The sequence below is a fragment of the Mesitornis unicolor genome, unplaced genomic scaffold, assembly GCF_000695765.1.
Source record: "Mesitornis unicolor isolate BGI_N332 unplaced genomic scaffold, ASM69576v1 scaffold38982, whole genome shotgun sequence".
Taxonomy (NCBI): domain Eukaryota; kingdom Metazoa; phylum Chordata; class Aves; order Mesitornithiformes; family Mesitornithidae; genus Mesitornis; species Mesitornis unicolor.
Window position 1 is genome coordinate 1 of NW_010167808.1, and position 11,517 is coordinate 11,517.

Below are 11,517 nucleotides of genomic sequence, written 5' to 3' on the forward strand. Positions count from 1 at the left end.
GTTCCCCTCCGCGGCACCCCCTCACTTGGCTCCCCCGTTGCCTCCCTCAGGGCCCGCCGCGCTGCTCCTCCCTGCAGGCGCCCATCATGCTGCTGTCGGGGCACGAAGGGGAGGTGTACTGCTGCAAGTTCCACCCCAACGGCAACACCCTCGCCTCTGCCGGCTTCGACAGGCTCATCCGTGAGTGCCGGGCACCACCGTCTCACCATCACCACTATCTCGGGCTCATGCGGTCTGTGCTGGGGTTTTATCTCAGCCTTCGAGCTTGCTGGGTCCTGAGAGTGAAGGGCTTCGGTGGGAGGGGAGCAAGAAACGACTTCCAGCGCCTCTGGCAGCTCCCTGCCCTCCTGGCTCTCTGCTGGGCTGGTAACGTGCCCTGGTCGTCACAGCCCTGTGATCCCTCGTGCAGGTTACAGTCAGTCTGCCTTTGCCCGCAGCAATGCGGTTTTTAATGCTTTGACTTGTTGAGGTGAAGATTATTATTTTTCTTAATAAATTCAACTTGATCTAAAGCCATAAATTGGCTCAAACCAGCTGTGTGTCCTTCCGGGGCTCACACGATGCGTCTTTGTGGCCGCACATCAGCCAAGCTCGGAGATGACAGTGGTGGTGGTACACAGATTGTTTTGCTGAATGCCTGGAGAGCTGCTCCGTTTACAGCTCTCAGGTATTTCTGTGTTTCACGTACTTACCTCTGCCATCCTTTCTCCCAGTGCTGTGGAACGTCTACGGGGACTGCGATAACTACGCCACCCTGAAGGGACACAGCGGGGCGGTCATGGAGCTGCACTATAACACAGATGGCAGGTGAGTGGCGTGCAGACGGCTCTTGGCCTTGGGAAGGGCTTTTCCTGAAAGGAGGGGCTTTGTGCTCACCAGAGTCCCTCAGCACCTCGACATCGCCCCTGCTCAGGCCATGCATGGCAAATTCTTGTGTGGCTTTCCCAGATAAGGAGTGGTGCCTGCTTGAATCGTAGAATCACAGAATCATCAGGACCTCTAAGCTCATCAGGTCCAACCATCAACCCAACCCCACCATGCCCACTAAACCGTGTCCCCAAGTGCCACATCCAGGTGCTTCTTGAACCCCTCCAGGGATGGGGACTCCACCACTGCCCTGGGCAGCCCCTGCCAGTGCTTGACCACTCTTGCAGTGAAGAAATTTTTCCTAATGTCCAATCTAACCCCTCCCTGGCGCAACTTGAGGCCATTTTCCCTTGTTCTGTCATTTGTTACATGGGAGAAGAGACCAACATCCACCTCACTACAACTGCATTTCGGGAATTTGTAGAGAGTGATAAGGTTTGAGACCAAACAAAGGTTCTGGGCTCACCTGTAACCGACCAGTACCCTTGGTTTCCTGAGGAGCAGAGGGAATCAGTGTCAGTCTTCTGGGAGAGACTGGGGAGAGAAAGAAAACAAGTGAGATAATCGCTAATTTAAAAGGCTGTTGAGCTCTTGCATCTGGGCCACTGCTGCTGAGCTTTTCTTCCTGTGGTCATCTCAAATAGTGTCTGAGGAGGTGGAAGACCAATGTATATGTATTTAGAAATGGGGTTACTGGGAGTGCCTCCAGTCAGCCTCCTCTGAAACACCACCCTCATCTTGGCCTATGGGGGAAATTCTTCTCCGCGGTGCACTCCCACTGCATGTTTCAAGTATTGATTGAAGAACTTAAGAGTAAAAAAGCTAGGAGGGGAGAAATGTTTCCAAAACCGAGAACTCGATGGTTTTTCCCTGCAGCATGCTGTTCTCAGCATCCACAGACAAAACTGTGGCTGTGTGGGACAGTGAGACTGGCGAGAGGGTGAAGAGGCTGAAGGGCCACACCTCGTTCGTGAACTCCTGTTACCCGGCGAGGCGAGGACCCCAGCTCGTCTGTACAGGCAGCGATGATGGGACAGTGAAGGTCAGTGTGCTGTGTGAGGAGAGGGCCTGGAGTGCACGCGTGATAGGATCTCTGACAGAATTTGGGGGTCTTCCCATTTAAGTGGGTTAAATTCAGCCTTTTGTTACTCTTTTAATTTTATTATCTGATAACTTTGATTTAGAAATGTAAAGTTTGGCTGCTCCTTTCTTTCTGTAATTCTGTAATTCATCTGCTCAGTTGTACTTTTTCCACTGATCTGCATTAACAAAGCATGAGAAAGGCGAGCCGTTACGGAAATGTCACCCGCTGGCCCCTTCTGCCCTCCTGCGCCCCAGCCACACCAGACTTTTGTTACATTTTGATGGAGAACACTTGAGATCTAAAAGGGAATTTCAGGAGAGTGTTCTGAGTCTCTGCCAAGTATCTGTGCAACTTCCTGTTATTTTAGCATTAAGTATCTCTGTGCAGCTGCCGTATTTCACAAGTGCCGTGTCTTTTCAGCTCTGGGATATCAGGAAAAAAGCTGCTGTCCAGACATTTCAGAACACATACCAGGTCTTGGCTGTAACTTTCAACGACACCAGTGATCAGATCATATCTGGAGGCATCGACAACGATATTAAGGTAGGACAGCGGTGTCCCCGTGTGCCTTTCCAGCCACGCGCACCTTTTCCATCCCGTCACGTCTTGCGTTGGACAAGGACAAATGTGGAAGCCTGCTGGTTAATTTTACAGTCACAAAAACCACGCGGTTGTGCTGTGTCCGACCTCGCTGTTGATATAGGGCCAGTAATCTCAGAGGGAGTTGCTCCAGGGCTGTTTGCCATGTGACAGCCTGGGCAGTCCTGACGTTCCTGGCCAGGCATCCCAGCGCTGCCGTCACCCGCTGGAGCCTGTCGGGAATGCTGGCTCTTCTGGCAGCCTGTGCCCGTCCCGGAGGCTCTAGAGCCATATATGAGGTAAAAGAAAACATGGTGACACATCCACACCCTCTGCCCTCTGCTCCAGTTTGCAACTCAGTCACCTGCTTGTGTGGAAAGTTCTTCTTTAAGAGCAAGCTCAGTGTTTCATTCAGCTGGGCACTGAGATTCTCCCGATAGCTGTATGGTTAGCGTCAGTTTAGCCTCAGGCTCAGCCTTGACCTAGGGGTGGGGTGCACGTCCTTGTCAGAGAGCCATTGCTTAGCGTAGCACTGGGGTGAGATCTGTTCCGACTGCCCCTTTTTGGGAAGGAACAGCATGAAATTTTGGGGATTGGACAACTGCTGCTCTGTGCCGTCAGTCAGTGGAATTTGGGATCTGGGGAGCTGTAGCCACATAGAGAGGGGTTCCTGCACGTGTGGGGCTGCTGGCATTTAACCCCTTCGTGGCTGGGCACGTTTGGTAAGAAGTCTTCTAAGGGGCAAATTCCAGTTTTCCTACAACACACATAAGATTCTAGCCTCATGTTTTAGCCATTCAGACTCCACCAACTGGAATCAAAAGCTGATGTCATCAGCTGACTGCTGAATACTGGTGTGAAACACTTTAGAAACAGCATTCCCAGCAGCCTTGGCTGTGTTTTTGTTCAATGGCAATGTTGTGTCTGAAAGGTGTGGGACCTTCGCCAGAACAAGCTCACTTACACGATGCGAGGACACGCAGACTCGGTGACAGGCCTCAGCCTGAGCTCAGAAGGCTCCTACCTGCTCTCCAATGCCATGGACAACACAGGTACGTCCTGCCTGGTGTGAGAGCCCAGGCGCTGCTCTCTCACGCTAGCTTGGCGTGGCAGTATGAAAGGAACAGCTCAGATTGTCCAGCATAGAAAAACAAGAGCCAGGTGTGGGGGTTGAAAGGGAGTTTGGCTCTGCAGATAAAGCTTGAATTCTTGTTACACCCATGAGAGCCACGTCCTTTGCAGGCAGGGAGCATCTGCATCAGAAGGGTTTGTCACGTCTCCCGAAGGGCAGTGAGGACACAAGCGATGGCACACGTTATTTGCACAGACAGTTGAACGCAGGCTCGGTCTGGCTCTTGTCAGGGCAGTTTGGCTGCTTCCCTGCTGCAGGGGATGACAGCAGAGTTTCCAAACTGCCTGTCTGCTGTGTGGGGGTGCTCAGCGAAGCTGATCGGATGAGAGGCACGATGATGGAGTGCGTTAGAATAAAGCAAATGCTCATGTAAGGAGATGGTGGCTCGTTTGTGTATTAGTTGCTTTAGATTTTTCCCCTCCTGTTGGCATTGGGCTCGGTGTAATTAAAATTCCTGCATTTGACCTTTCATATTAAACCTTTTTGCGGGAGAAAGCTGCTGGTTTCTTTTGCTGCTGAGGAGATCTGGGCATGAAGAGACCAAGGAGCATGGCCAGGTCTTTGCTCGTTAGCAGCAGGTCTTAGAAAAGGGACATTTCCAGAAGCTGACCTTGCCCCCGTGCCTCTGCTGTCTCCAGTTAATTACCATGAGCTCTCTGTTGCAGTTCGCATCTGGGATGTGCGACCGTTTGCCCCTAAAGAGAGATGTGTAAAGATTTTCCAGGGGAATGTGCATAATTTTGAAAAGGTAAGCATACTGCAGACCGAAAGCTTATTGTTTGTAAAATGCTGCTGCTATTAACTTTTCTGTAAATTGTTTTCTAAATTCAAGTTTAAACCAGAAAGGCTTTAATAAGAACTCAGAGAAAGATTAATGCACAAAGTGGGATTCCAATTAAAGCTGCAGTAACAAGATTTCTTTGCTTGCTTCAGCTGTAATTAGCTGTAAATTAAGTATTTTCTACATTTACTATCTACTTTGTGTGAAATAACAAGGCACTGGATGTTTCCAGCAATAAAATAAAATCTGTAATTACCATCTCGTCTTCTGAAGAGAGGCCATTAAAGTGGTGCTCATGATATTTAAAGTCTCGTGGTGATTTTAAGTCAAGTAGAAGGGGAAAACTGAAATCTTTCATTGGAAATAGATCTGTGCATGTTTTGGGTTTTGGTTGTTTTTTTTTTTTAGAATCTCTTGAGGTGCTCTTGGTCCCCGGATGGGAGTAAAATCGCAGGGGGATCGGCCGATAGGTGAGTTACCACTGTGTTCATCTGCCACCAACAGTTTTGCAAGAGCTGGATCACATCTGAAACGAACCTGAAGACTCAGAGTTGTGTGTAGATGTGTGAAGACCCAAACACCCCCCTTCTGTGAGCGTTGTCTGCCCTGATTGCAATAGCGATGTCTTTTTATTGCCTTTGTGCCAGTGGAGGAGCAGAGTACAGTTGTAGAATCTTACTGTTATTGTCAGAAGCTGACCAGAGATCTGCGTTACTGCTTGTGTTCAACCACAAGATCCAACACTAGGACCAGCAGATGGTGGGAGCGTGGCTGTTGGTGGTTAGGTCCCTGCAGTCACATCAGCAGGTGCTTGTGAGAGTTTTCAATACGCAGGGGGCCTGGGAAATGCCTGTAGTGAGGGGTTATACTGATAAGGATCACAAATAACAGTTCAGGTGCTGTGTGGTGCTTTGCAGGATGCACCAGTGGTGTTCTAAGGATCATTCTTGATCCTTACTTTAATTAATGAGTAAGAAATAAAGTTCTGACTAAATTAGCACCTATTGGACTTTTAAATTAGATCTCCTATGGACTAAGGCAACCGAGGAGCAAAATGTGTAGGGGAGGAGGCAGGAGAGGGTCTGTGCCAGACACTGAAGGTCGCCGTGAAGGATACCAACCGCTGCTGGACCAAGTCCAGAGGCACTCTCAGTGACATCAAGACAGGAATTCCTGCAGGCTGGAGTCCAGGGCATGGAGCAGTAGTAACCACCAAATTAACGAGTTTCTGATAGAGGATAGGGAGAACTTCAGCTCTCACTGCCCAGATATAGCGGGGCCAGCTGTCCCAGCAAGCGGCCAAGATGTGTCTCTCCTTTCCAGTCCTGCTGGGCAGTAACAGTGGTGCATGTGGGGGAGGAATGGCTCCAGGAATGCCTCTGCTGGCTGCGAGTCTGAGGCCATGGGCTTGGTCCTGCAGATGCTGATGTAGCTCTGTGGTCTGACAGCGGCTTTGTTGGGACATGGTGGGGAAAAGCACACAGCCAAGTCCCGGGGCAGGTTAGACAAGGCTTTTGGGAAAGCAGAGCAAGATTAAACAAACTTTTCATTTGTCTGAGCACAGAACAGTCCCCCAATGATTCCCCTCTCCTTCTGCATACGTGGAGTGCTGTGTGTGTTGGAGGGACAGTTACCTGAATGGGTTTTTTTGCTGTTGAACCCTTAGGAAGGGTTGTTGTAAAATCAGCTACTTAAAGTGCTTGTCTGCTTTGCAATACCAAATTAAAAACACAGCAGCACACTGCCCTGAGAAAGCACTTGATACAACTCTTGTCCGCTAGATAAAATAGTTGCACTTGAAGAAGTGCTGCTTTAAGTAACATTTGTGGCTTAAGTTGCAGACTTGAGTTTTTCCCTTTTATGTGTTTAAAGAAAATATGTCAGAGAATAGCACCAGCCTGAAAATGAATGCTCCAAACAAAGCAGATCTGCCCTGCGCTGGTATCAAATGCCCCTCTTTGCCTAGCCAGCAAGTGTTATAAATGGTTCAGTGCTTTTTTGGGGGAGGAAGGAAGCTCGCTTCTATTTCAGCTAAAAGACAGGCTGTAATTGTAAAAGCAAATCTTGTTCTTCACCCAGTCTGCAAAGCCCTGATGAATGGAGAGGAGCAGGTGAAGCTGAGGAACCCATTGGTGGTTGTGTTGCAAAGCCTGAAATAGTTCAGCCGTGGTATTCAGAGGCTGGGCTGCGTGCAGGGCTGTTGATGCCCAACGTGTTTGAATTCGTGCAGGCGAGATGTGGGGATGCACAGTTGCATTTGCAGCCACCCTCCTTTGGAGAAGTGTGATGCAGTAGATTGCTTTTACACGTGTTTACCAGGCTGTTCCCCATGCCCCCACCCTCTGCAGTGCCCTGCAAACAGCCGTAGTGGTGCCTCTGGGGTGTGCAGGCAGCGGAGCTGCTCTTCACACCAAACGCGGCCAATTACTGCCCTGCCACTTCCCTTTTCTGCCCTGGCAGATTTAATTTCAGCTGCCAGTCACCTCCCTAAAGAGCAAAATGAGAAGGCAGAGTGTAATCCAGAACTGGCAGCTTTCCCCAGCCACTGATTTTTTTGCAGAGCTATGAACCTTGTAACAAATGCCGTTTCATGTGGCGAGGCCGTGTCTTTGGAAGGGAGGGATGCAGTTCCTGGTGGGCTGCAGCATCGCCTTGCTTGGGTTATAGGATGCTGCTCGGGGCTCTTCTTATTTTGATATTTTAAAAAAATCCTTCCCACTCCTATGGATGCTCGCCATAACCAGGGGCAAAGCATTGCTCTGCTTCCCAGAGCAACGTGGAGTGACCACACCATGCAGGCAGCAGTCGACACCCATGAGGGACAAGCAGTGATCTTGGGTACACTGTGATTCACAGCACGGCACCATTTTCCCCACCTCAGACCATTTATAAGAGCAATCCAAAAGCTGATCCATGCCTGGTGCCAGCAGTTTCTTGCTGCCCTCCAGCCTGAAGGATCCCGGTGGCTTTGGCACTGCCCTTGGGCCAAGGTGTGGTGCTTGGGCAGGACTCAGCAGTGTGGGAGCCTGAGGTGAGGCCTGCGGGAGGTTAACCAGAGGGCTCAGCGCAGTCTGATCAGCCCCCTAAGAAATGCTGGGATGTAAATTGTGACTTTAATGGCGCAGCAGGAAGAAATCCAGAGATGCAGCTGTTGGCTGTGAGAGATTACACTGTAGAGGGGCTGGAGGGGCACCCAGGCTTCCTCCTCCCTGCTTGCCAGCCAGCCCAAACAAAGGGTGATGCTGGGCTTGCAGGCAGATATTTGTGAGAGTGAGAACCCTCCTCCCCAATCCCAATTCTAATTTTCTCCCTTAGCCCACTGTGCTGCTGCTACAAAGAGGGGCTCTATAGCTTCATGCTTTCAAATTCATCTCCATGCCATGAGGGGTGAAATAGGGCTGCTGGGCTGTGACAGCGGTGAGGCTTTGGACACCGAATTTCATGTTGGCTCCTACCTGCTCAGACCTCTGCTCTCCTGGATTTGGCAGTGCAGCATTTTGCTCCTGAGAAGCTCCTTGTTCATCCACCCTAAGAGCTGCATCTATTTCAGTCTGGGTGGTGAATTGCTGCCACTGGTGTCGGGGGGAGCTGCTTTCCCTTCTCAAATGCCTGCACTCATAATGGCTCTTTTGTAGGTTTGTCTACGTGTGGGACACCACGTCCAGGAGGATTTTGTACAAGCTGCCAGGCCACGCTGGGTCGGTGAATGAACTGGCTTTCCATCCGGAGGAACCCATCAGTAAGTCCTCCCCACCTCAAGTCAGCTGGGGAGGTTTCAGGGCTGGCTGAAGTGCTGATCCTCTGGAAAATGGCCCCAAAATTGCCTGTGGCCCTGAGCCCCAAGTATCAGAGAAATTTAGGGGTAGCAGACTCCTGCCTGCTCCTCTTCCATGGATGGGAGCTGGGCTGGGTGTGCCCTGGGGTCCTGGGCTGAGCACCCCAAAGCTGTGGGAAGCAGAGGTGGTGATTTGTGCTGCAGGCTTTGGCCCCATTCCAGAGGTGTCCGGTGGGTGGCACCACGTATCAGCACTGGGTCAGACGATCCTCATGGGGGCTTTTTCAGAACCCTTTTCACCACCGTGTGTTAACTAAGAGCAGGTTTCATCTCGGTGTCTCGGCACAGCGTGCAGCCCAGGCAGGGCCACAGGGTGCTCTTTGTTTCTATGGAAACGCTTGCACCATCGGCCAGGTCACTGTGTTGCTCCAGCCAAAAATTGACAGGAGACAACCCCGAAGTGAAGCCAAGAGCTCGGTTGTGCCGGGGATGACAGTCTCTGCAGCAGGGCAGTGAGTTATGGGTTCGTTCCTTGGTTATTCATTGCCCTGTCTTCAGATTGGAGACCGTGCTGGAGGAGGGGAGCGAGCTCTCCTCCCCGGTTTGGAGCAGATTGTTTGCGATTGTGTTCTGCTGAGCTCCTCTTTTGTGAATCTCAGCTAAAAATAAAAATTAAAAACCCATCCAAGCGTTGCATACGAGTTATGCAATTGATTTCTGTTAACGTCTGGGAACGTTAATCTTGTGAACCGCTGCACCCGCTCCGCAGTGTTCGTCTGCATGGGAGGCTGCACAGGGAGCAGCGAGGTGACAGACACCAGTCTGCGGTTCGTGTAGACATCCCCCACATCTCTCCTGGACTCAAATGAAGCCGTTGTTGGTGTCAAGAGCAGTGCTTCTGGGTCATTCTTTTCACCCTCGTGTCTTGAAACCCCTGAGGAGCCTTTTCTGAGTGCAGGTGGTTCGGTTGTGTAGTTGGGTGCCAGCTGCGTTGTTGCCTGTTCTGGTAAAATCATAACGCCCTGGCGAGGCTTTCCTGGCCAGCCTGTGCCCTCTAGCGGCCTGCAGTCCTGCAATGCTCCTTGCAATGAAAATAACGCTTTAGGACGCTTGAGAGCGTTAACAGCTTGTTTATGTGCCTCTCTTTACCGTTTTAGTGCTCAGACATCACAGGCACTACGCTGTTACGCCTGCCTTGGGACAGGGGAACGGCAGCCGCAGTGCAGCGTGTGATGAGGTGTCAGAGCAGTAATTCTGTGAAGTGTTTTTGGGGAGCAAATGAAATTTGCCTGTCTAGATGGCTTACAGCAAGCAAAAGGGGTCGTTCACTTGGGATGATGTGTCGTTAGTGGAGGTCTCAAACCGTTGTGTTTAACTCCTGTTTCTGTCCCTTTCCCCTCCTCTCTCCCGCAGTTCTCTCGGCGTCCAGCGACAAGAGGCTGTACATGGGGGAGATCCAGTGAAGCTGGTGATGGGATTCGTGCCCTCGCAATCCTCCATTGACGGCAGTGGTGTTGACTTGCGTCTCACCGGTGCACTCGTGGCAGTGGGAACAGACTGAAGCAGTTTGGTGAGACAAGCCGCCCTCTCGCAGGCTGTAGCGCCTGCGTGGTCTCACTGTACAGCTTTTATCCACCCCCCTTCTTTGGGGAGGAGGGAAAATTTGGAATTGAAAGGATTTTCATTTTGGCTGTACCACTGACTATTAAACCCTTACCTAGATCACTTGAAATTGGTAAAATTTGTTTAAACCCACATGTGGCTTGTATATTCCCTGTCGAGTTTCTCTTGTGTTTTTTTATACGGTCAGAACTGAAATAGATAGCTTTTTACAAGAACTGTGTGGATGGGATTTATTGTTGTGCTTTACTTTTCTGTTGTACAGTGCTAAATCAAGGCCCTCACTCATATAACCGGGGGAAACCATAGACGTTAACTTCAGAAGAGCGGCTTATTTTTTATTCATGGCAATAAAAATGACCACACTTGAAATAATTATTGGGCTACCACTGAATCCTATCTTCATGTTTTGAGTAAAATCCAGCCTCCTGCTATAAATAAATGTACAGGGAGTGAGATCTCTGTGGCAGGCATGGTGTGCTCAGAGCTCAGCAGCGGAGGAGCCGGACGGGCTGTGTCCCCTCTCTGTTCCTGCTCACTGTGCCCCAGGGTCAGGCCAGGAGGGAATGGTCCTCACTGGGGTTTTTGACAAGGCTGAAACCACTGCAGGTCGTTGGCTGATGTTCATTAAGTTGCCATGAAAAGCATGTGCTGCATCTCTCTTCTGAATGTGTCCACCTCAGCTTTCAGCCTTTTTTCCTCCCCGTTTTTCCCCCCATTTGCTGCCCTGGCTCAGGCTGGATAAGGGATTTCTCACCTCTCGCTGCCTTTCAGCTCAGCTGGGACAATGGAGCATGGACGTGATGCCCCCACCCCAGCAGTGCCGTGCCCAGGTCTGTCCCATGCAGTCTCGGCCAGTGTTTGACCAGGAGGAATCTGCTGCAGCCGCCAGGTATTTTAAGAGCCAGGAAATCAGCACAATTTGTGTGGAAAAAAGGGAAGTGCAGAGTCCCCTTGAGAGTCCCTGCTCCTGCTTCCTGCATCATCGCAGCCAAAGTGACTTTGGGTGCAGACAAGGGTGGACGGGAAGGCACGGATGGGTTTAACCCCAGCTGTGATCTGAACACAGCCAAGTCACCCTTCAGCTGAAGTGGCAGGCAGAGAAAGCTGGAGGTAGGGGGGCATTTTATTTTTAACTCTGCAAGGTATTAAATAACGTGCCCTGAAACGTGGGTCAGTGGGAGCTGACACTGCAGCTGGGAGCGCTGTGATTTGGGACGGGCTTCCCTGGAGCCAGCAACATGGGAACCCTACACCTGGGGACTGACACCACGCTTCTGTCCCCTCACTGAGGGGTAAGGAGGGTGCAAGCTCGTGGATTTAGGGCTTAATTATAATCTTGTTATAATCCTCAAGGTTTTATGGTTTTATTTGAATATAAGGCCAAGTGTCAGAGGAAAGAGAGACTTTTGAGGCTGACCCTGCAGTTTACTGAATCTTCCTTGTTTAAAAGAAGAAAAAAAGGTGGCTCTTTCCTAATTCCCAATGCCAGAGCCTGCAGGGGAGCCAGGGAGGGGCATTGATCTGCCTCAAGTCCTGGAGGGTTTTGTTGAGCAGTGGTTGCTGCACCCAGGGGTCCTGCAGAGCCTGGAGATCTGGGTGCTCAGCAGCCGGCAGCTCCCAGCATTGAGCCATGGGGGCTGGATGGATCCGTACCCCTCCCACGGGCGACCGGGTGC

General features: G+C 50.8%; 1 protein-coding gene across 1 annotated transcript; it reads left to right on the forward strand.

Annotated features, from left to right (window-relative positions):
• Nucleotides 1-50: 50 nt before the first annotated feature.
• On the forward strand, nt 51-9,754 carry SNRNP40 (small nuclear ribonucleoprotein 40kDa (U5); the record flags this gene model as incomplete). Its single annotated transcript, XM_010178825.1, has 9 exons — nt 51-180; nt 714-807; nt 1,744-1,909; nt 2,372-2,494; nt 3,462-3,582; nt 4,328-4,410; nt 4,852-4,913; nt 8,079-8,182; nt 9,632-9,754. Coding segments are annotated over 9 exons (933 nt in total), but the record flags the coding sequence as incomplete, so codon positions are not given.
• Between the last annotated feature and the right edge of the window lie 1,763 nt (nt 9,755-11,517).